Genomic DNA, 23,287 nt, shown 5'->3' with positions numbered 1-23,287 from the left:
TTTTTTTTTTACTCCACAATCAAACCTCGTCCTCTCCTTCAAACAAATAGCTTTCATCCAAATGGCAGTCTTAACCATTTGGTATAATGGAGATGTCCTGCACAGATATGGCCATAAAGGTGCCCTTGAGCTGCTACAGTAGATGTTCTGTGCTGTGCTGCCATGAGAGATGAAAACCATCATTACAGTGATTGCAGGGCAGAACTGTATTGATATTCTGATGTCATTCTGTTTTCTTCTTCAGAATCTCCTTTTGACTTACAATAATCTAACCGCAAGTGATGGCATCATTGTAATAGAGTGCAAGAGTTGGGTTCCAGAAGTAAAAATCCCATTTATTTACTCTTTATGGGAATTTATTTTTTAACGATAATATATAAACTCTATAAGACAGACTTGATGTGAGTTAATCAATGGCATTTGCTTTTATTGAAGCCATCAACGTGCTTTATTTTTGTTTGTTTATTATTCATTCATTCATTCTTTCTTTCTTTTTTATGATGTCATTATTATTATTTTTATTTTATGTATTGCTTTAACAGTGAAATTCCTGGTATTTTTAGATGTACTCATTCTCTAAACCATATGTCCACACATTATTTACAAAAATGCTGCATTATTCACTTGATTTCTCATCCAAACACACCAGATCCTTCACTGGTTGCTTAATATTCAAAAAGTGACTGGAATGAGTTTTCAAGAAACTGTCATTTTTTTCACCCAGCTCTCAAGGACTCTTATCATGGACATTTTCACAAACACCTGCAAGTGCATCTCACGATCTTAAGAATTGTTATATATTCATCTCATGCGCAGATTGCCGTCTTATTTATGTTAATATCTTGTTTTTTATATCTTGCATATTTTCAAATGTGCTTTTCATTATTTTCATTTATTTCCTTTTATCTTTCCCTTCTCTTTCCCTATCGTCCATGTAGATTTAGTTTTCCAATGACTTGTCTGGTTAAATGAATAAACAAATAAATGCATCCATAGACATGCATTGACACAGTGCACGTCTCTCCCTGTCTGCCAAGTCATTGCAGCAGGAACACTGGCGAGACTCCCGGGGTAGTGGTGCTGTTTGGTATTCATATGGCACAGCTCTCCTCTCCATTTGCCTCTCTTTCTCTCCTTCTCCCTCTCATTGGCACTTCCTTTGATATCTGATTGAACCACTTTGTTTCTTAAAGATGCATGCAACACTTTGCTTACTTCTTGTGGCCAAATGGTGCCTCTAGTTTATTTTGGAAGGACAAGAGTCTTGGCTCAGTCTTCTGCTTGTTTTTGAGTAAGAAGATGCTTTAGAGTGAGTAAATCAGGCTGTGGGTGACCTGTGTTGAGATGAAAGGTATTTTTCCATTTCTTTAGATGCTGTTGACCTCTACATACTACGTGGTTTGAGGGGAACAAATAAAACCTTATGGGGTTTAGTCTTTCATCTCCCTCCACCTTCCCCTTTGTATTGAACATGCAAATCTGACAGACTGTAACCACCCACTTTCCTGCCAACGCTCCCCACAACCCTACCAACCGCCATCCCATCAGGGAGGATTACATGAAAGAGTTGTAGAGCAGTAGAGAGAGAAACAGGAAGGGATAGACGAAAGAGTAGAAAACACATTTCAGTAAATAAAAAATGAACATGAGGATTAGTTAACGGTGGCGGTGTATGGATTATCTGTACTAGTATGATGCTTGTTCAGGCAAGACCCTCGTTCTCCGCTCAGTATTAGTACTTCAAGGCCTGGAACTAGGTTAATTAGCTAAGCATCACGACCAGTGATGAGTTAGAGAAAACCTTTAATGTTAAAGGGGACATCGGATGCCCATTTTCCACAAGTTGGTATGATTCTGTAGTGTCTTCATGAAATGTCTGCAACATATTTTGGTTAAAATTCCTCAATGGTCGTGCTGCAGAGAAACTCCCCCATAACAGGATATTACCACCTCCATGCTTTACTTCAGGAATGTTGTTATTTGGATGGTGTGCTGTTTTGGATTTCTGCCAGACATATCGTTTGGTGTTGAGGCCAAATAATTAAGTTTTAGTCTCATCTGCCTCAGAATCTTCAAGGTGTGTTTTGGCAAAGCTCAGTCGTGACTGCATGTGGCCTTTCTTGAGGAGTGGCTTTTTTCTCGCAACCCTCCCATACAAGCCACATCTGTGGAGAATTTGTGATATTGTTGTCACATGCACACAATAACCACTCTTTGACCACACTTAGACCTGTATCAGTTTTCATGCTGCTTCCGTCTAATTTAACCATAATAAAGTAGCCTGAGTCCACACAGAATCTATTATATTCTGATTAAGAATTAAAGATAAAATATGTGAAGAGGAAGAAATTCCAAAGAGCAAAGTTCAACTGTGCACAGATCTTGCATTCTTAGCTAATCAACCTCAGAACCATTAAAAATTAACCATCAAAAATTTACACCAACATGAAAATTCAACTAAGTTGGTCCTTTTTAGAGCAGAATAAGGACTGAGACAGTGTTGTTTGAGTATTATTTATATTGTACTATTAATATTTTGAATTAGCTTTTATGTTTACATTTTTCAGGTTTTATTTAAATATTTAAGTTAAGTCATTTTGTTATGTGCTTGTGACATTTTGATTGATTCCATTATGCGATTTTTCCAATCTTCTGTTGTCCAAATTTGTTGAGCCCGTGTGAATTGTAGCCTCAGTTTCCTGTTCTTAGCTGACAGGAGTGGCACTCAGATTGGTCTTCTACTGCCTTAGCCATCTGCTTCAAGGTTCGATGTGTTGTGCATTTAGAGATGCTCTTCTGCATACCCAGAGGCGGACAGTAACTAAGTACATAATGGTTACACATAGATGTGTGCACACACACTGTCAGAGCTGTGTGAGATCACTACCATCCTGCTTTTGTGGGGGTGGGTAGGAGTGTTAAATATTTTGTTTAGTTTTTTTCCCCATAGGTTTTTAACATTCTAAAAGCTCTTTATTCCAAAGATACTACAAGTTAGTCAGTGTATTAAGTAGGTGTAATGCATTCTATGTTGCTTCAAAAGTATTGCAAGTATTACGTACAACAATAAAACAGTGCATTGACATAAAAGAGGAAATTTACTTTTGGTACTTAAGTACTTTTAAAAGCAAGTACTTCTGTACTTTTACTTAAGTACAAATCTGTCTTTACAACTTTTACTTGTAATGGAGTAATATTTGACCAGCAGTATCTGTACTTTCACTCAAGTAATGGAATTGAGTACTTTGTCCTCCTCTGTGCATACCTCGGTTGTAACAGGTGATTAATTGAGTTACTGTTGCATGTCTATCAGCTCAAACCAGTCTGCCCATACGCCTCTGACCTCTGGCATCAACAAGGCATTTTCACTCACAGAACTGCGGCTTTCTGTATATTTTCTTTCCCTTTTTTTTTTTTTGGACTATACTCTGTAAACCCTAGAGATGGTTGTGCATGAAAATCCCAGTAAATTAGCAGTTTCTGAAATACTCAGACCAGCCTGTCTGGTACCAAGAACCATGCCATGTTCAAAGTCACTTAAATCACCTTTCTTCCCCATTCTGATGCTTGGTTTGGATTTCAGCAGATTGTCTTGACCATGTCTTCCTTGTGACTGGATAATTAGATATTTGTGTCAACAAGCAGTTGAACTGGTATATCTAATAACGTGTATGTAAAAGGGATTCTGGAAGAAGTGAACATTCAGACTGGTTTATGATGGTTAGTGGTGGTTTGGTGCTACATTAGCTCATTGACGGAAACTCCTGATGAAGCTTGGTGGTGACACCAATAAACCAACATCCAAAAAACAACATAAGCTGGTAACCAGCAACTACGCGTAACACCTGCTTAAGCGTCTTGCAGGCAAAAAGGAAGCTGGCTGACATTAAGGGAATAGATGCATCATTGTGCGACTGCTTCCCCTTGAGAAACCAGCCGCCACTTGCATAGATTAGCGCTTTATCATTAGCATGACACAGATCCGTCCTGTCGACGGTGATGCGATGGATGATGGAGTCTGAGGGGGTTTCTGAAGTGCTCATTTCCTCACAGAAAGCAGCAATATATGTGTGGTAAAACGTTGCATTGCCAAATGGGTGGAGGGAATGGAATAATTTGGTTCTTTATCAGATTTGTAATAGCACTCTGGCTGTAGGCTGATTAATCTCATTTAGAATTTCTGGATTGAATAATGTTTTTCTTCCTTTTTATGTCTGCCTCTCGCTGCCTCTTTCTCTCTCTCTCTCTCTTAAGCCCGCTTTACTCTGACTGCGATGTTATCACTGGAGGTTGCTACGTCCCTGTATTGTTGATCGCTAGTGTTGATTTCATTGTATATTGACAATTAATAGGAAATACAGTCAAAATCTACTATTGGGTAAGTAAATGTAACAAATCACGTAAAAATGTATAATCTTTTATTAGAAAATTAAACAACATTTTCTCAAACTTTGATAATTGCCTTAATCTTTTAAACAACTGAGAAGATCTACATTTTATAAAAATCACCTATCAATTTCAGTGAGTAAAGAACAAATGTATACTCACCTGCGTTATGTATTAATTAAGTATGTTACGGTCTCTGACAGACAGCATGTTGAAGCTGCTTAGGGTGCCATTTTCTCCTTCTCTGAAAGCGATGGCGTAGGCAGAACGTCCGGTAGTTTTCCAGGAAATGTGTGTACTCCCTGGAGCTCTTTAGGCTTCTTGTAAATACTACCATGTATTGTGTACGTTATTTTTTGACAGACAAAATGTTACATTGAGCATGTCGGAAATTTGTTGACTTTTGAAAATCTTATTATTATTTTTTTTTTTACCAGGAAAGGATTGGTTTTGTAATTGTAATTTTAATTATTTTGAGCTCCACTGTCTTCACTCCAAGTGGTAGTCGCTACACACATCACTCCTAATTTGCATGACATGTAACTTTACTCAATTTTATCACACTGAAGGACACTGCTACATTGTGTCACCGCTGAATCTTGTCACTCTTGTCAGGGGAAATCACTGACTCATTGAAAATGAATGAGTTTCTGTCGCTATGTCAGTCTCAGGGTAGACAGGATTTACCCTTAGACGCAAGGCCTTTCTTTATTGTATAGGCATCTATAAATAACTGTTGATCTCTTTCATTTCACACCCAGACTCTGTGCAGAGTGAAATACCTGGAGTTCACACAGTTTGCTGTATATTGTGTGTTTATGTGTGTCTTTCATTCTGGATTTGTCGAATTCTATAACCCACACAATATTTAATTTAAAACTGGGATTTAGAAACACTTTCCACTCACTTTTTTTTTATAGGTGGAGAAACTCAAACACATAGAGAGCTAGAAATCTAGAAACCAAGCTCCGCTAATATATTTACGTGAATTACACTAAGCCAAATCGGTTTGCTACTGGTGTGAATGTGCTGTCACGGCAGCAATTCAGTGGAAATACTAAACACATATGACCTACAATGCCCTGATTAATTTATTTTCATCCCCACAGCAGTCGTTTGTAAATGGGAAGAATGCACATGACACACAAAGCCATTTGACTTTCAACTGTGATCAGTTGTGGTCATTTAGATTAGCTCATTATGAAAAGAGCTTTCCTGGAGCATTTCAGTCCTTGGTAGTGCAACTGAAGCAAACAATCAACTATGGGTGGCAAGGCACTGTCAAAAGATCTCCAGGATAAAGTTGTGGATGGGCACAAGTCAGGAGATGGATACAAAAACAATTTCAAAGGCTTTATCAATGCCTAGAAGTACAGTGAAGTCTATTATTAAGAAGTGGGAGGTATTTGGGACAATTCAGACCCTCCCTGGATCAGGACGTCGCTCTAAACTGGATGAAAGAGCCAGAAGGAAACTGGTCAGAGATGCTACCAAGAGGCCTACAGCAACTCTGAAGCAGTTGCAGGAATTTATGACAAAGATTGGTCATTGTGTGCATGTGACAACAATATCACAAATTCTCTACAAATGTGGCTTGTATGGGAGAGTTGCAAGAAAAAAGCCACTCCTCAAGAAAGGCCACATGCAGTCACGACTGAGCTTTGACAAAACGCATCTTGAAGATTCTGAGACAGATAAGACTAAAAGTGAATTATTTGGCCTCAACACCAAAAGATATAGCTGGCGGAAATCCAATACAACTCACCTTTCAAATAACAGCATACCTCCAGTAAAGCATGGTAATGGTAATATCCTGTTATGGGGTGTTTCTCTGCAGCAGCAACTGGAGCACTTGTCAGGATAGAAGGAAAACGGATGGGGCAAAATACAGTCAAATTCTTGAGGAAAATCTGCTGCCCTTTGCCAGAAAGTTGACGATGGTAAGAAGGTTTACCTTCCAACATGACAATGACCCAAAGCACACAGCAAAACTGAGAACACAGTGGTTGAGGGAGAAAAAGGTGAATGTCCTTGCATGGCCTAATCAGAGCCCAGACTTAAACCCCACTGAAAATCTGTGGAATGACTTGAAGACTGCAGTCCACAAAAGATCACCATCAAATTTAACTGATTTGAGTTAAAGAGTTAAACAAATTTAACTCTTCTGCAAAGAAGAGTGGGCAAATATTGCAAAGTCTAGATGTGCAAAGTTAGTAGAGACATGTTGATGTTTTACCTTTCACTTGGATGTTATAAGTTGCATATAAGTAAATACAGTGAAGTGACGTATGACGTGTGGCCAAGTATGGTGACCCATACTCAGAATTTGTGCTCTGCATTTAACCCATCCAAGTGCACACACACACCGTGAACACACACCCGTAGCAGTGGGCAGCCATGTGCTGTGGCGCCCAGGGAGCAGTTGGGGGTTCGGTGCCTTGCTCAAGGGTCTCACCTCAGTCGTGGTATTGATGGTGGAAGAGAGTGCTGGTTATTCACTCGCCCCACCGACAATTCCTGCCGGACCTGAGACGCGAACCTTTTGGTTACAAGTCTCTCTCTAACCACAACTGCCCTGACAGCTGGATAACATAAAAACTCTGTCTGTCTTCATTTCAGTCTGCAAAGCAACAAAATGTGATTATTTTAAGGGGGGGGGTGATTATTTTCTATATCCACTGATATATGACAATGGAGTCATGGGGTGCATGTTTGTTTTCTAGAAATAAGTATCTAACTTGGCTTTTGAGACATCAATCCTTTGCATACCGCCCCTGAAGTCATCCATGTGTAAAAGGCCGGTGAACCATTAAGGATGGGGTCAGCTTTTACACATGATCTCTTTTCATTGCTCACTTAGCATAGAACGGTGGTAATTAATGGAATTGCTGTATACTCGTGCTAATGTCTTACTCGTGTTTTTTTTTTTTTTTTTAATACCCCTTTTTTGATTCTGCATTAATGAAGCATAGTATGTGTTAATGAGCTTTTGTGTTTCTGTATGTGTGACAAAGGTCTCTGCCACCTCCTTGGTTAAGGGCTTTTACTTCAGTTTCTTAAAAGCAGGCTCCTGACATCATCTACATAATTTCCTTTCAAATTGCTAACTGTTGATGATTTAACTCTTACAAATTGTTCCAGTCATGCCAAAAATGGTTTATAGGAACTTACTTATTTTAGGTTTTGCTTAAAATGTTTGTTTTGTTCTACAGATTTAGTTTTACCTGGATGCTTTTTTTTTTCTTTTATCTTCTTATTTTTTTATTTACATTTATTTTTTTTTATTTTTGTCTTGCCAGTGTTCTTTAAAGCATTTTGTGAATGGTACAGATGCAACTCTTATTATGTTTGTTTGTTTTCTTTCCATTTCTTGTTTTAGTTTGTACTTCGTCAAGGTGGTACCATGATAATGTGGTAAAAATCGATTTTGAGCTTTACTCAACTCGTTGTGATTCATAAGCACGTCTTGAATTTATCACTGAACAAAGAAGGTTCCCCAGATTGCTCTTCACACAAATGCCTAGAAAATTATTTGGGACAGATGTACCTCCATTTTTAAAGATTACTGTCAGGAAAGTGACCTACTTCTGAAAAGTGTTTGGTTTTACGATAACGAGCTTGGGGTTTTTATCCCCAAATCTAACCATTGCTGTCCATTTCTTTAAAAAGTATTGAACCGATTCTGATCAGCTTTGTCTGTAAAGTTAGTTACATATTTGGAGGCATTGAATCGGTTCAGAATGTTTGCATACTTTTCCACAGCAAAAATTCAAAAACATTATTTTAGTGTATTTTTTCTTCCCCTTTGTTGTGTTGTTGTATAAGCATATCATTTGTATTTTTTTTTTTTTTTGGTTGCACATTTCTGTAATTCAAAAGATGTGGCAGTCTTGGTAAATTTGTCCTTAGTGTGCATCATACAATGCACTAGACTGTTCTCAAGAGGTGAGAAAAATCTGTTTTCCTAATGTCCTCTTATTACCGGCAGTGACAATGTACAGAGCCAGACTGTTTCTGTAGAGGCAATCTGTTATAATTATCTGTAGAGAACACTTTGTTAGTTATGTATACAGTACCTTGTGCATTAGTAAAGTAATCTGGTTCTGGCATTTAGGTTGCAGAAAACAAGCACATTTCTCTCAGATTGGAAGTGGCATGTCTCATTTATGGCATTACTTTAAAAGTCCTTATTGAATTTCTTTTTTTCTCAAAGGTTAATGACTTACAGTAAATGCTGAATTTTCCACAGTATAACTTAAAAAGAGATTGTCTCTCATTCATTAATAATCTTGTTTATATTTAATATCTGAAAATGAATGTCAATCTACTAATTTTATTTTATTTTTTACTTTTTTCCCCCTTTATCTTTTCTCTCTCTGTCTCCTTTTTTAAGATCCTTCTGATATTATGCACTATCCACGTGCTAATTTCCTGTCTCGCAACTCCAAATTGACTGTATCTCTCTTCGAACAAATTATTATTATATAACTAGTGAAAACCTGTGAAAATGTACAAATTAACACAGTGTTAATTTGTGTTACTTCTCTTTCCCCTTGGTGCTATATACTGTAGATTGCTTTTTCTCTCTTTTCTTTCCTCCCTTCTGACTTACCTTATTTAATCTAAACACAATAACTGACAAATACATATCATGTTGGCTTGTGTAACTCCACAGGTTGCATTTCCTGGTCTTCCACACAGAAGAGGTGCATGATGTTTTGCGGATCTGGGATGGACCTCAGGACGGAGGTGTTCTGCTGAGAGAGCTGAGTGGCTCTACACTTCCTCCAGATCTCCACAGCACCTTCAACTCTGTCAGTCTGCAGTTTACAACCGACTTCTTCACCAGCAAGCAGGGTTTCGCTCTGCAGTTCTCGGGTATGTGTTTTACTCACACTCCATTTACTCTCAATCCACTTCACAGCACCACACTTTCACCAGCGATCAGAGTGGATGGTTCGATTGCAGAATTCTCAATCCTTGTAGATGCTTTAAGGGGTGAATAGTTTATTCCCTCACAAAATATAAGTGCATTTTGTTTATTTTGCTCTTTTGCATTTAATCAAAATCCTTCGCTATTTGATTTGGTTCAAGGCTTAAATGTCTTTATTTATTTAATTTTAAATGCCAGTGCAGAATATGAACTGGAAGAACTCTTCCAGAACCAAGGTCTCTGTAAAGCAAGCGGTTGCTCAGAGTTGGTGTAGACACATTTTCATCCAGGTTGTTGATTTTATGCGAAAACTGATATATTGCTACAAATTGTAGATAAAATGGGGTTTCCATCCCTTGTATTCCAAGCCACTTTGGCTCTTTGGTAACACTTTAGTTTAGGGACCAATTCTCACTGTTAACTAGTTGCTTATTAGCATGCATATTACTAGCATTTTGGCTTTATTAGTACTTATAATGCACATATAGTATTAATGCCTTATTCTGCATGACCATATTTTAGGTCCCTTATTATTGTATTGGGGCAGCTGTGGCCTAATGGTTAGAGAGTCAGACTTGTAACCCAAAGGTCACGGGTTCGAGTTTTGTGCAGACCACAAATTCCAAGAATGGGACACCATACTTGGCTACACGTCACTTTCACTTTCATTAGCAGCAAATTAGGAGTTTATTGAGGCAAAAGTCATTGTTAATAGTTAGTTAATAGTGAGAATTGGTCCCCAAACTGAAGTGTGACTGGCTATTTTATTAAATGTAATAAATTTCTTGCCGTTTTGAGCATGCAGACAAAACATTAAGTATGTGAACAATTGGTCGACAGTTCTATGAGTCAGTAGTAGCCAAACATCCGAGCAAATTAATCTGTAACATGAGGCCTTGAGGCAAGTCGCATGATATTTTTGGTTCGTATCTAGAAATGTATTCAGTAAATGTGCTTCCATGTTCCATCCCACTTTCCATCCAGCCCCATCCTGAAACTCATACAATTTTTGATAAAAACCTTGCTAGTGGGAGATAGTGCTTGAGCTCCAGAATGACAACAGAAAAGCACCATCTTAGAGCTTCTCCTAAAGCCAACGACAGCACCCACCATGCAGCACGACCTTACAGAGGCAACCTCTCCACTGACAATAAATGAAGCCAAGGTTTATGTGCTTCTGTCTGCTGTCAGCTTGTAACCAGGGTAACCATCCCCGCCCACCTCCATCAGCCATCACTCCAACCACAGTGTCCTGATTTCTTGCGTGATATCTTAGAGACTCAAAAAATTCATTAAATGTTTTACATAAAAAGTGAAAAGAAATATGCATTACACATCAATGCCATGATATTTCAGTTCCAAAGCCTCACATTTTACTTTTAAAACAGCCCATCTGGGTTAAAGCATCTTTGAGAGAGTGCCACAGAGATGCAGGTGTCTAGATAACTAAACGAACGTGTGTAGAAGCATGCGGACTAGAGCTGTCATTTGGGTGCTACAGACTCAGTGGCTCTAACTGTGTAGGTAGTACTGTATGCAGGCTTACAGCAGTTATTGTGGATGTTTGTAATGCTTGGTAGGTCAGTACCACAAACCAGCAGATAACTTAGATTGGTTACTCATGAGCAACAGACTTTCTATTTCTTAGTCTAAGGACAGTGGTTGTCCTTGACAATGGGAGGCTTTCGAGTTAAAAAGGTTGAGAACCATTGGTCTATATTGAGACAATGGGATCCATTGATTACGTTAAGGTTGCTGACTGGATGTTTTCCTTTCTGCAGTTTCAACTGCCACTTCCTGTAATGATCCTGGCATTCCAACAAATGGCACCCGCATAGGAGACAGCAGAGAACCAGGGGATCATGTGCTGTTCCAGTGCGATCCCGGATACCTCCTACAGGGGGCGACCAAAATCACCTGTACCGAGATCAACAACCGTTTCTTCTGGCAGCCTGATCCACCCACCTGTTCTGGTAAGAGCATGCCAAATTAAGAAATGTAAATGCTCCCTTCTTCAACCAACACTTCCACAGTGATCCCTCCATCTTTACACTTTATTTTTAATGTAAGAGCAGGCATTTTTATCTTGAATGTGCATGGCTTCTGATGTCATACGCTTCCAGTTTTTTTTAGCTGTAGAAAGCATGTAGTTATGCTCTTATGCTGCTTCATGGTGCACACTGGTATTTGTTATCATATTAATTTAATTTATTATTTTAAATAACTATTGTAATCACAATCAGAGTTTTTTTTAAATGTTTTTTGCACAAATAGTTTCACCATTTACTGCACTGTTAATCCTCTAGTAATTTACTGATAGCAGACAAATTAATCACAAGACTCCCACATTCACAGGAAATAGCTTACTTCCTGAAAAAATAAGGTGGATACTCTGTCCCATCAGTTTCACATAAAGAAAGACATAAAATTAATCAGTATCACACAAGCAAAAGTGCAACTAGAATGAATATTGACAGAGTTTTGGTTTTGCTAATGGCTAATAATGCTAATATACTGTTGACATCAAAACTGCAGAAAACCCTAAACATTCTGAAAATTCATGTAAGCACACTTTATATAATGAGCTCAACACTCAATGATGCAATTCAAGTCATATTGAAATTATTTTCAGTTTCCTTTGTTCAAGGCCTAGTTCCATCTATTCCATATACCATATACCATCTAGTCTCTTACAGCAGCTACATTATAAAGATTTCATCACACTACTTCCCAGTATTTGGTTTTCTTTTGTGAATTAAAGCCACTTTATGTTAATAGCCAGTCTTAACTATAATATAATTAGGTTGCCTTGTTCAATTAAACTCAGTATGAGTTTGTGTTAATGTTAACCTGAACCACAGGCAAAACCCTGGAGATGTTTGCCTGTTCCAGGTTTTCTTTTAAAAACTTGCAACTGCTGAGTTGAGCACATGACTTCATTTACTTAATAATCTTCGGGACTAGATAATTACAGATTTGCTAATAGTTAAAACAGGAAGTGTTTATCTCAATAAAGCAAAATTACAACTATGTTCTAGATCAGTGTTTCCCCCCTGAAAGGGTGCCGCGACTAAAAAAAGGTTGGGAAACACTGTTCTAGATCATCTGGGTTTTTTGTTGACTCCAAGTCCCTTATTTGTAAACAATAATATTTGTAGGTCCCATGACTTTTCCCATTTTTACTGGATGAGGATAAATAATTTTTACTCAATTTCTACTAGGGCTGCACGATAAATCGCATGCGATATTTAATGCGCATCTTGTCAGAAAGACGGTGTGTAGTTAATGCTGCTCAATGTGAAAGCATGCACGTGATGGAGATTTACCGCTGATTACAGAACCGGCTTTACTGATAAGATGCGCGTTAAATATCGCATGCGATTTATCATGCAGCCCTAATTTCTACCTAATTAAATTTATATTGTATGACTTTTTAATACTGTATTGAGCTATACGTTTTTCAGGATTAGTTTGGAAGTTTGCGGAGGCCCCCTTGTGTGCCCCGGCCCCCTGGTTGAGAACCACTGTTCTAGATGAAGTTTTAGCATTAAAGGCCCACATTTTGAAAGTGCAAGTAGTATGTTCAGTATTTCAATTTCCACTGTTTCTTTTTCCTTCCTTTTGTATTGCAGCTCCATGTGGAGGCAATCTGACTGGTCCCAGTGGACTGATCCTGTCCCCTGAATACCCAGAGCCTTATCCTCATGGCAGAGAATGTGACTGGACAGTAACAGTAATGCCAGATCACATCATATCACTCACTTTTAATCAGTAAGATTGTTTTTTAAAACTAAAGTCTCCCATTTTCCTGTAGTTACATTACCATATTATACTATACAGTGTTATTTTTCTAATATTTATAATTTTAGATTTATTTCAATTAACGGAAACTATTTTAATAGTAGTTTAATAGTTTTAGTTACAATAGCAACACTGGTTGTTTATAGTTATAGCATACATGTTTACTTCTTCCCACTAGCTTTAGTTTAGAGCCAAGCTACGACTTCCTGCACATCTACGATGGGCCTGATTCTCTCAGCCCTCTGCTGGGCAGCTTTTATGGCACGGACGTCCCTGAGCGCATTGAGAGCAGCTCCAACACTCTCTTCCTGGCCTTCCGCAGTGACGCCTCACTCAGCAGCAATGGATTTGTCCTGCAGTACACTGGTATGTTGCCCCCTTGAGGTGGGAGGAATAAGTTGCATGCTTTCCCATTTTGTAGGAACTTTATGTGCCTGCATTGCATGAGAATTTGGTTAAAAAGTAGTATCAGAATTACCTTAATTTTCCATTTGTCTTTGTTCTTTGCCTTTTGTTCTTTTGTTTCTGTAGTGTGCCGTACTGCAACAGCACTTTGACTGTTGCCTTGATCACCCCCTCCTGCTCGTACCGCTTTCATGTAGCATATAATTATCGACCCGTGGCACTTCTCGCAGTTGTCTAGAGAAGAATTATGAAAATGAAAAGCCAGAATGCACTCACTAAAGCTGACATTTGATCAATGTTTTGCTGTCACACTAAAGGCTCAGCACAAATGAGAACAAATGCGAGTTTGCTGTCTCTGTATGCGCCCTGCTGACCTCACTTTGTTTGATGACACTTTGGCTTATTAGTTTATTCATGAAATGACAGACTTGTCCGATCAGACACAACAGGATCCCAAATCAGTACTCGCCAAGAGTCCGAAACAGGGTCAAATTTGCCTTTGGCAAGCAAGTAAAACAGAGATACTGACAAAGCTGCCACAATTCTTCTATGATCCTTGCCTCAGTGGACCATCAGAAATCTATATAAAATGCCTTTTTTTTTTCTTTATAGACCTCCTTGTGTTGAAAATTATGTAGAATGTGAAGATATATATGTAAAATTAATATAATAACAAAATTACAATGTTTTTGTGATGTGCAGTTTTACTAAGGCACTGATACTGTTTCCTATAATAATTCATATATGGCACTTTTACCTATTTTTGGAAAAAGTAAGGAAAAGTAGCATGCTATTCAAAAGGTTGCTGTCTTTTTTTATAGTAATTCATACTTTTATTCAGCAAGGATGTGTTAAATTGATTGATAGTGTCATTAAAGACATTTGCATTGTAACAAAATATTTCTATTTAAAACAAATGACGTTTTGAACGTTCTATTCATTAAAGAATCCTGAAAAAAAAAGTTTCCTCAAAAATGTTAAGCACCACATCTGTTTAACATTACATTTACATGTACATTTAGTCATTTAGCAAATGCTTTTATCCAAAGCGACTTACAAATGAGGAAAAAAATCATTAATCATTAATAATAATAACATATGTTTCTTGAGCGGCAAATCAGAATATTAGAATAATATTTGAAGGATCATGTGCTACTGAATTGAAGAATAAAGACTAGAAAAATTAATTGCATTTTAAAATATATAAAAAAAATAAAGAAGTTGAAAAAATGTTTCACAATAGTACTGTTTTTACAGTATTTATGATCAAATAAATGCAGCCTTAATACGTGTAAGAGACTAAGCAACACCAAACTTTTGAACGGTAGTGTATTATTTATTTATTTTGTAAATATGGTGAAATTAACACTGGTCTCATGGCGTCAAGTAAGACAAATGATTCAGAACAACAACAGCAGCTACCGCATTGATGCTTTTACACTCCATGTTTGTTATACATACTTTTTACAGTCTCTGTCAATGAACTTAAAGTGAACCACAATAGAACATGGTAACACTTTATTTCGATAGTCCACTTTAGACATTCTATTAACAGTAAGTAACTTTGCAACTACATGTCAACTAGCAGTTAGTAGAGTATTAGTAGACTGTCTGCTTAATATCTTTTAACTCTTTCTTTGTCAACTTATTCTACTAACCCTAAACCTACCCTAACAGTCTACTCTGAGAATTAGTAGACATGTAGTTGCAAATTAATGAGAATTAGTTGAGATGTAGTTACAAAGTTACTTATAGTTAGTAGAATGTCTAAAGTGGACTATCGAAATAAAGTGTAACCTAGAACACTACCTACTGATGGCCGTTGCTGGCATGCAGTGGTCAGAGTCAGAGAGAGAGAGAGACCGTGCTCTATAGATCACCCTCTGTTGTGCTTGGTGAATGAGGAACAGTATTCTCTCAATCTGGTGCAGCAGATGGACACAGTGTGTGGCACTTCAAAAGCTCCAGTTCCAGACCCCAGTCTCCTTACAATGAATTAGTATAAACTAATAATGTGGAAGCAAATCATAAACACACAAAAAGTGTTTGTTTCAGCTTAACCCTGAAAGAAGTGTTAGTTTAGCCAGTCTGACATTGGGTCACATTGGTTCATCTGCGCGTGCCGCTGCTGTTGGAACGAGCTTCAGGTGCTGTCAACCTCTTTACAGACCAATCAGCTTCTCACAGACTCCCAACTGTGTCTGATTGGCCTCCGAGGTGCAATATGTGGGCCAAGGCTCTGCACGCTTGACCGACAGTTAAATAAACACCACACACACATACACACTCCATTGCTCGTCCAGAGTGTTCCCTGCCAGCTCAAACATTTGTCATGTCCAAATGCGCGAATACACACTCATACACAACCTCATCAATGGACACCTGAGCTAGATTTTAAGACTGGCTGTTGTCCACTCTTAATTACTGCCCGTCCCGCACTCGTCTTGTTAGAGCGGTGAGGAGCCAGTTGTAGGAAGATGAACTGAGTTATGGACTGTCTGGAGCGTCGGCCACAGCATACAGATTGCGGCCAGTTTCAATATGCTATTGGGCCATGAAGGGAACGGCATCAGAATGAACATTGCAGTGTAACTATGTTTGGAAGTAATATCTCAACAAGAACTGCTTGCAACCCATTTTTTGCTGTGCGATGCAGATGTGTAGTAAGAATGATTGATTTCTAATTTTGGCCAAAGTATGCGGTGTGCACCGTACACATGTCCCGCTGGGTGATGGACTGTTTTGTGTAGTCAGCAGACCTGATCTAGCCCAGTGTCACTTTTAATATGTCCTGGGTCGGCCGTTCATGCTCCACAGGGCATGTAGGTTGCTGTGGCATATTTCTGGATTGTGAATTGGTGAAAGCATCTGCGTGCGCTCATTTGAAGCACCTTTGAAGGGCACTTATTCACACAAAGAGCCTCCTCTGTCTTTTTTCTTCTATTTTTAGCTCATGGGATTCTCAGTTGTGATTCTTTTGAGAAACATTTCAACATAGCCTCTCCAGTACTGACCTTTCATAGTATCTACAGCTGTTGGTTCTTCACAACCTGCACAAGCAGGCTTCTTCTTCTTCTTCTTCTTCTTGCTATTATTATTATTATTATTATTATTATTATGTGAAAACTTAATTTGATTGATGTTTGCAGAATCATTCAATGGGTATAGAAAAGAATCACCTTACTTTAAAATAATCACATTTTGGATGTTATAAGTTGCATTGAGTAAATACAGCTGGATAAAACAAAAACTGTGTCCGTATTCATTTCAGGCTGCAACGCAACAAAATGTGATTATTTTAAAGGGGGTGATTCTTTTCTATACCCAATGGATATGAGAAGACTATTATGTCATTAAAAGTTTTTACAGATGTTTTATTTAGTATATGATTTGCATGTCTTAGATTTGAAACGTGTTACACTGTAGTTCCAAATAAAATCACTCACCATTTGGCGAGTGACTACATTATTTACTCGACAAAGCCAGTTTTTTACTTACATTAGCTGTTTGGTGAGTATATGTATATATAAAGGTCCCTGTGCACACTGGATTATCAGTCTTTCACAAATAGCTTTAAATCATTATATCTTCCTGCCTTTTCTTCTTTATCCCTCTCACCATACTTTCTGTTTCTTTTCCTCAACAGAAAATCCCAGAGAGTCGTGCTTTGAGCCAGGCCTGGTGCGTAATGGTACTCGTGTTGGTACTGAGCTGAAGCTGGGGGCAACTGTCACCTATTACTGTGACAACGGCTATACGCTGGAGGGTGACGCCACTCTCACTTGCATCATGGGGGGAGACGGCAAGCCCGGCTGGAACAAACCAAAACCTGTTTGCATAGGTAAAAACGCAACACAAATTTTTGTTCAAGCTTTTGTTCTGTAACCATATATGCTCTTACGTTGTCAAAAACCTAGTGTTTGTCACATCTGCTGCCGTTCCCTTGGAAATAAGCAAAGGCTCAACTTTGCAATGTAACCTTGAGGAATACTTTGAACACACTGCAATTTCACTTCAGCAAACACTGGGGACATCTAGCAGGGCAGCTCAGGAATCAGACAAGAAAAGTTATTTAATCAGCAGAATGAGGGAACGGCAGAGAGGAAATGGGGAGGACAGAATATTAGTCGCTAATGCCTTCTTTCTGTGGCTGTCCCTCTTGCTCAGCTCTGTGCGGTGGTCAGTATTCAGGGTTGGAGGGGGTGGTGCTCTCCCCTGGTTATCCTGGAAACTACAGCAGCGGCAGGACTTGCCTGTACTCCGTCATTGTGCCGAAAGACTATGGTAAGTAAGCACATGTGTAAACATACTATACATACACACAGTAATATTCAGGAACTTCTGTGGCATTACAACCAAGGAAGTCTACAGTGTAATGGGAAAGCTTACTGTTAGCATTCCCATTTATCTCAGTAATTTGAATGGCGTCACAGGAAATGCACACAGTCCTAAACCTTTCAATAGCAACTAGTGTTGCATGATATACCGGTACTAAAAAGGTATCGCAATACCCCGCTTTTAAAAATGGTACGATTCCTCATTTTACTACCGGTACTTTAAGAAATGACAGTGTTTTAATAAAAGCCGTATTTTCTGAGTTGCGTTGACGTGCGACAGCAGGACAGTGTGTGTTCAGCGCTCTGCTTCAGCTCCCTGCATGAACACTGGCTGTGCCAAACTTTATATATCAGCGCAGCACTGCTTAAAGTTATCGACAGTTTAGGAGTGAATGAGAAACATGCATGAATGAGAAAATAAAGCACGGGACGTGCTTGATGTTAAAAAGAGTTAAGTGCAATAAACCTCGAAAAAGAACTCACGTGCTGTCACACACCTGAAGCACGTGCACGGAAGTCCTCTCTCTCGCAGACAGCATGCGATCCCGAGTTCAGATCTCTTTCAGCAGTTACTGTGCTTCAGCGGTCAAATACACACACAATTATGTTAAAATGCCCTTCTTGGTTTATGACTGAAATTAACGTAAACAGCTGAGAAAGAAAACGCATGTGTGTCAATAAATTGGGTCCGTGCAGATCTTAAAAGTGACAGTAGACTAATATTCCTGCTGCTGTCTGTCTCTACAATGTTAATCAAGAAAAATATAAAATCACTCACTAATCTTGACTAACTTTACTAGCTTTAATAAGGATAAATGTATGTATGTTTCATTCATATAGTGAAGACTATGCAGTGCTTTACTTTTACATTTTGATTACTTTATTCAGTTTCCGGATCATCTCTTTCTTGAATGCTACTGTTAAATAGACCTACTGTACCTAAAAACACAGTTTATTTAATTTGTGTCTTTGTTTTATTGTATTTGTTCTTTATCTGTTGCACGCATCTGTTATCTTATTATTAATAACAAAAATGACTATATCATGATGTAAATTGTTATTGTGAAATAAAATTACTCCTAGCGTTGAATAATATTTTGGTCATACAGTATTTCCCACCCCTACCACATGCCCTAAGCTAACTTATCAATGTTGCAAAGATCTCTACATACTTGTAGGCTCGGCTGTATCATTGTCATTACCTGGTTGTTGCTCACCATAGGCCTGTGTGGTCAAGTGAGAGATTTCTCTTTTCCTTTTTTTTTATTAATTTTTTTCATGGTATCGGTTCAGAAGTAGTATTCAAGATATTTTAGTCAGGTATCATATCAAAGTCAAAATGTTGGTATCTAAAACACTACTAGCAATTATCCTGAGAAGAGATGTCAAAGACAGGGAGAAATTGAGATCCTTTCATGTGTTTACCAGCCTTGCAAACACATCAGTCATTGTAAAATCATCTAATATATATATATAATTTAAATGCAATATTTATGTTGTTTGCAAAATAATCTGAATGCACAGCTATGTTTGAATGGTTGTCAATGCTTTTTGGAACTAAATTTTGCAGTTTCAGCATCTAAAAGACTAGTTGTCACAATTAGTTAGGACGAGGAGTTACAGTGAATGTATATTCATCTTAAAACCCAATAGAATGCATATGTGAAGTGAAAGTGACATGTGGCCAAGTATGGTGACCCATACTCGGAATTAGTGCTCTGCATTTATCCCATCCAAAGTGCAGTTAAGTGCAGCGCCCAGGGAGCAGTTGGGGGTTCGGTGCCTTGTTCAAGGGCACCTCAGTCGTGGTATTGAAGGTGGAACCTTTGGGTTACGAGTCCGACTCTCTAACCATTAGGCCACGACTCCCCCTAATATATATGGTTCACTCATATTCTGTACAATATAGTGGTCCCAGAACAGTCAGGGGAAAGCCTCAGTGCTTAATTTCTCCATCCCTACCATCTTGGTTTATGACTGAATTTAACGTAAACAGTTGAGAAAGAAAACGCGTGTGCATCAATAAATTGGGTCCGTGCAGCTCTGAAAGTGACAGCAGACTATAATATCCCTGCTGCTGTCTGTCTCTACAATGTTAATCAAGAAAAATATAAAATCACTCACTAATCTTGACTAACTTTACTAGCTTTAATAAGGATAAATGTATGTATGTTTCATTCATATAGTGAAGACTATGCAGTGCTTTACTTTTACATTTTGATTACTTTATTCAGTTTCCGGATCATCTCTTTCTTGAATGCTACTGTTAAATAGACCTACTGTACCTAAAAACACAGTTTATTTAATTTGTGTCTTTGTTTTATTGTATTTGTTCTTTATCTGTTGCACGCATCTGTTATCTTATTATTAATAACAAAAATGACTATATCATGATGTAAATTGTTATTGTGAAATAAAATTACTCCTAGCGTTGAATAATATTTTGGTCATACAGTATTTCCCACCCCTACCACATGCCCTAAGCTAACTTATCAATGTTGCAAAGATCTCTACATACTTGTAGGCTCGGCTGTATCATTGTCATTACCTGGTTGTTGCTCACCATAGGCCTGTGTGGTCAAGTGAGAGATTTCTCTTTTCCTTTTTTTTTATTAATTTTTTTCATGGTATCGGTTCAGAAGTAGTATTCAAGATATTTTAGTCAGGTATCATATCAAAGTCAAAATGTTGGTATCTAAAACACTACTAGCAATTATCCTGAGAAGAGATGTCAAAGACAGGGAGAAATTGAGATCCTTTCATGTGTTTACCAGCCTTGCAAACACATCAGTCATTGTAAAATCATCTAATATATATATATAATTTAAATGCAATATTTATGTTGTTTGCAAAATAATCTGAATGCACAGCTATGTTTGAATGGTTGTCAATGCTTTTTGGAACTAAATTTTGCAGTTTCAGCATCTAAAAGACTAGTTGTCACAATTAGTTAGGACGAGGAGTTACAGTGAATGTATATTCATCTTAAAACCCAATAGAATGCATATGTGAAGTGAAAGTGACATGTGGCCAAGTATGGTGACCCATACTCGGAATTAGTGCTCTGCATTTATCCCATCCAAAGTGCAGTTAAGTGCAGCGCCCAGGGAGCAGTTGGGGGTTCGGTGCCTTGTTCAAGGGCACCTCAGTCGTGGTATTGAAGGTGGAACCTTTGGGTTACGAGTCCGACTCTCTAACCATTAGGCCACGACTCCCCCTAATATATATGGTTCACTCATATTCTGTACAATATAGTGGAAGTCCTGCCTTCTAAATAAAAGATGCAATCGTCAATTGGTCGTCACATCACTCCAGATGTCATTAGATACTCCAGTACCCATAAAAACAGTATGCATAGAAGACTGCACATGCAGGTCGGCTGGACCAACCTGAAATATGCCCTGTTTTAATGATATTTGAGCATAATAAACAACATGTATGGGACAGTTCATGTCTTATTTTATTGCTGCTTTAAATGTTATGGTTTTGTGATTTCAGTATCCCCACATTTAAGTAGTTGGACTTGCATGCCCAAAATAGCTGCCCGGAGGCATTGCAAATTGGCCGCTGAGTAAACTGAAAGGGACTTTGACCTGTATTGCCCTTCTTTCAGGGCTATAGAGCCTCTAGCTACGGACAACTTCTGGATATCCCCTCATATAACCCCAGCAGCTTCTACTTGATCACAGGACCCTTTTATTTGATCCATAAAACACGGAGGTCGTTTGGCCAGTTTGGGGTTCCTACAGAGTGTGAATTAGCAGAGGCGAGCCTGTCTGTATTTTGTCTGGGTCAAGCCAAATGTTGTGGAAGCAGAGCTAATTAAGGCACAAATTTCCGTAGGCATGTCATAATGGTTTCAAACAGCTGTGGGATAAGGAGCATCGCAACACAGGGTTTCTTTTTTATGGCTCTCATTTGGAAATTTAATCTACTAAGCACCAGGTGTCTATAGAGAGGACAACAGGTGGTTCACAGGTGTGATTAGGTTCTGTCTTTTACTATTGAATTAACATTTGCAGAGTCATGGTTTTAGCTGCATAGTTCATAGTTTTGATGTAATTATGTCTCTTTACTTTTTCTCTTTATCTCTCTGCAGTGGTGTTCAGCCAATTTGCATTCTTCCAGACTGCACTAAATGATGTTGTGGAGGTGTATGATGGGCCTACCCAGCATGCCCGTGTCCTGAGTTCTCTCTCTGGGGCCCACACAGGTTAGTAAACCTTTCTCGAGCGGTATTAACTTGACTCTGTTGGTCTAACCTGGCATTAGGAGATGAATGCTAAAGAGGCTGCATTCAGACCCAAAGGTAAATAGAAGAAGTCAATTAAGCAACTCAATTACCAAGATGAGTTGCGTCTAAAAGTAAAAGAGACACAAGCCTGTGTGATTCTCAAATACTAAAATTTAAAGCTGAAGTCGGAATTGTAAGAATAAGGACTCCTACTGTATGGTATGTGGAAAGTGGTACATAAAATGAGTAGTACCACAGAATTTTAATTTTTGGGTGGACTATCCTTTAAGATTGATTAGTATACTAGTTCAGACAACCCACTTTATTTATTTATGTATGCATGTTTTTTACATACCTAATCTCTGAATGTGAAGCCCATGAATGTCAAATCATTCTAATATGCTGATTTGGTGCTTAAAAAAATATAAATATGTTGTAACATTATAAATGTCTTTACTGTTACCTATTATTTAAAAAAAATAATAATCTTACCTACCCCAAACTTAAAAACAAAACAAAGCATTATAAACAGTATAACCATTAGCGAACATATGGCTTAACCTTAACTACATTTATTTATTTATTTAATGTAGTTTTGCACACACCTATTCCCTATTCTCTGAATGTCAAGTTCTGTAGGGTTTTTTTTTAATTTATTTTTTTTAAGTAAAACAAAAAAGTGACACATTTCAGCTTTAAATCGTTAAAGTTGCCTCAGTACTTGTGTATAATCTCATGAGTTCTTAATTATCAGAACATACAATGACGTACATGAGAGATAATGATGTACTCAAGAGAATAAAATGCATAACAAGCTTGATGACTCATACAGTCTTAACAAACAGATTTCACTGGATCCAGTAAATAGGGCTCTCTTCCTTAAAACAGATAAGAAAACAGAATCAAATAAGCATAAACAGGCTAGCTAAATAGATCCCCAGTGAGACAGCGAGGCTGAAAGCTTTTATTCAGCCATAATGGAGTTCCGTTTAATGTGGTCAGTTGAGGAGATTTCGGCTCGAAGATTAACAGGGTTTTCTCGCTCGATCTCTCTGCTTCTGACATTCCCTTGACAACGCAGATGAGCTGTGTACATTTCTATTTTTTCTTCACCCTTCACACCAGTCAAACACCCATGATTAGCATATGGCGTGAAACCCTTCGCTCAAGGAAGGTGAACCGCTCAGAGCA

General features: G+C 38.2%; 1 protein-coding gene across 1 annotated transcript in view; it reads left to right on the top strand.

Moving 5' to 3' along the window:
- Window positions 1-23,287, top strand: part of LOC107698986 (CUB and sushi domain-containing protein 1-like) — a 320,519-nt gene that overhangs the window by 221,355 nt on the left and 75,877 nt on the right. Inside the window, exons 26-32 of the mRNA XM_016500120.1 lie at window positions 9,062-9,264; window positions 11,101-11,292; window positions 12,952-13,090; window positions 13,299-13,486; window positions 17,172-17,366; window positions 17,693-17,809; window positions 21,962-22,075. Coding sequence (XP_016355606.1) covers window positions 9,062-9,264; window positions 11,101-11,292; window positions 12,952-13,090; window positions 13,299-13,486; window positions 17,172-17,366; window positions 17,693-17,809; window positions 21,962-22,075 — 1,148 coding nt within the window. The remainder of the gene's footprint in view (window positions 1-9,061; window positions 9,265-11,100; window positions 11,293-12,951; window positions 13,091-13,298; window positions 13,487-17,171; window positions 17,367-17,692; window positions 17,810-21,961; window positions 22,076-23,287) is intronic.

The sequence above is a fragment of the Sinocyclocheilus anshuiensis genome, unplaced genomic scaffold (assembly GCF_001515605.1).
Source record: "Sinocyclocheilus anshuiensis isolate Anshui unplaced genomic scaffold, SAMN03320099.WGS_v1.1 scaffold74, whole genome shotgun sequence".
Lineage (NCBI taxonomy): Eukaryota > Metazoa > Chordata > Actinopteri > Cypriniformes > Cyprinidae > Sinocyclocheilus > Sinocyclocheilus anshuiensis.
Note: the sequence above shows the minus strand (reverse complement) of the source record. Positions and strands in the feature narration are given on the sequence as shown.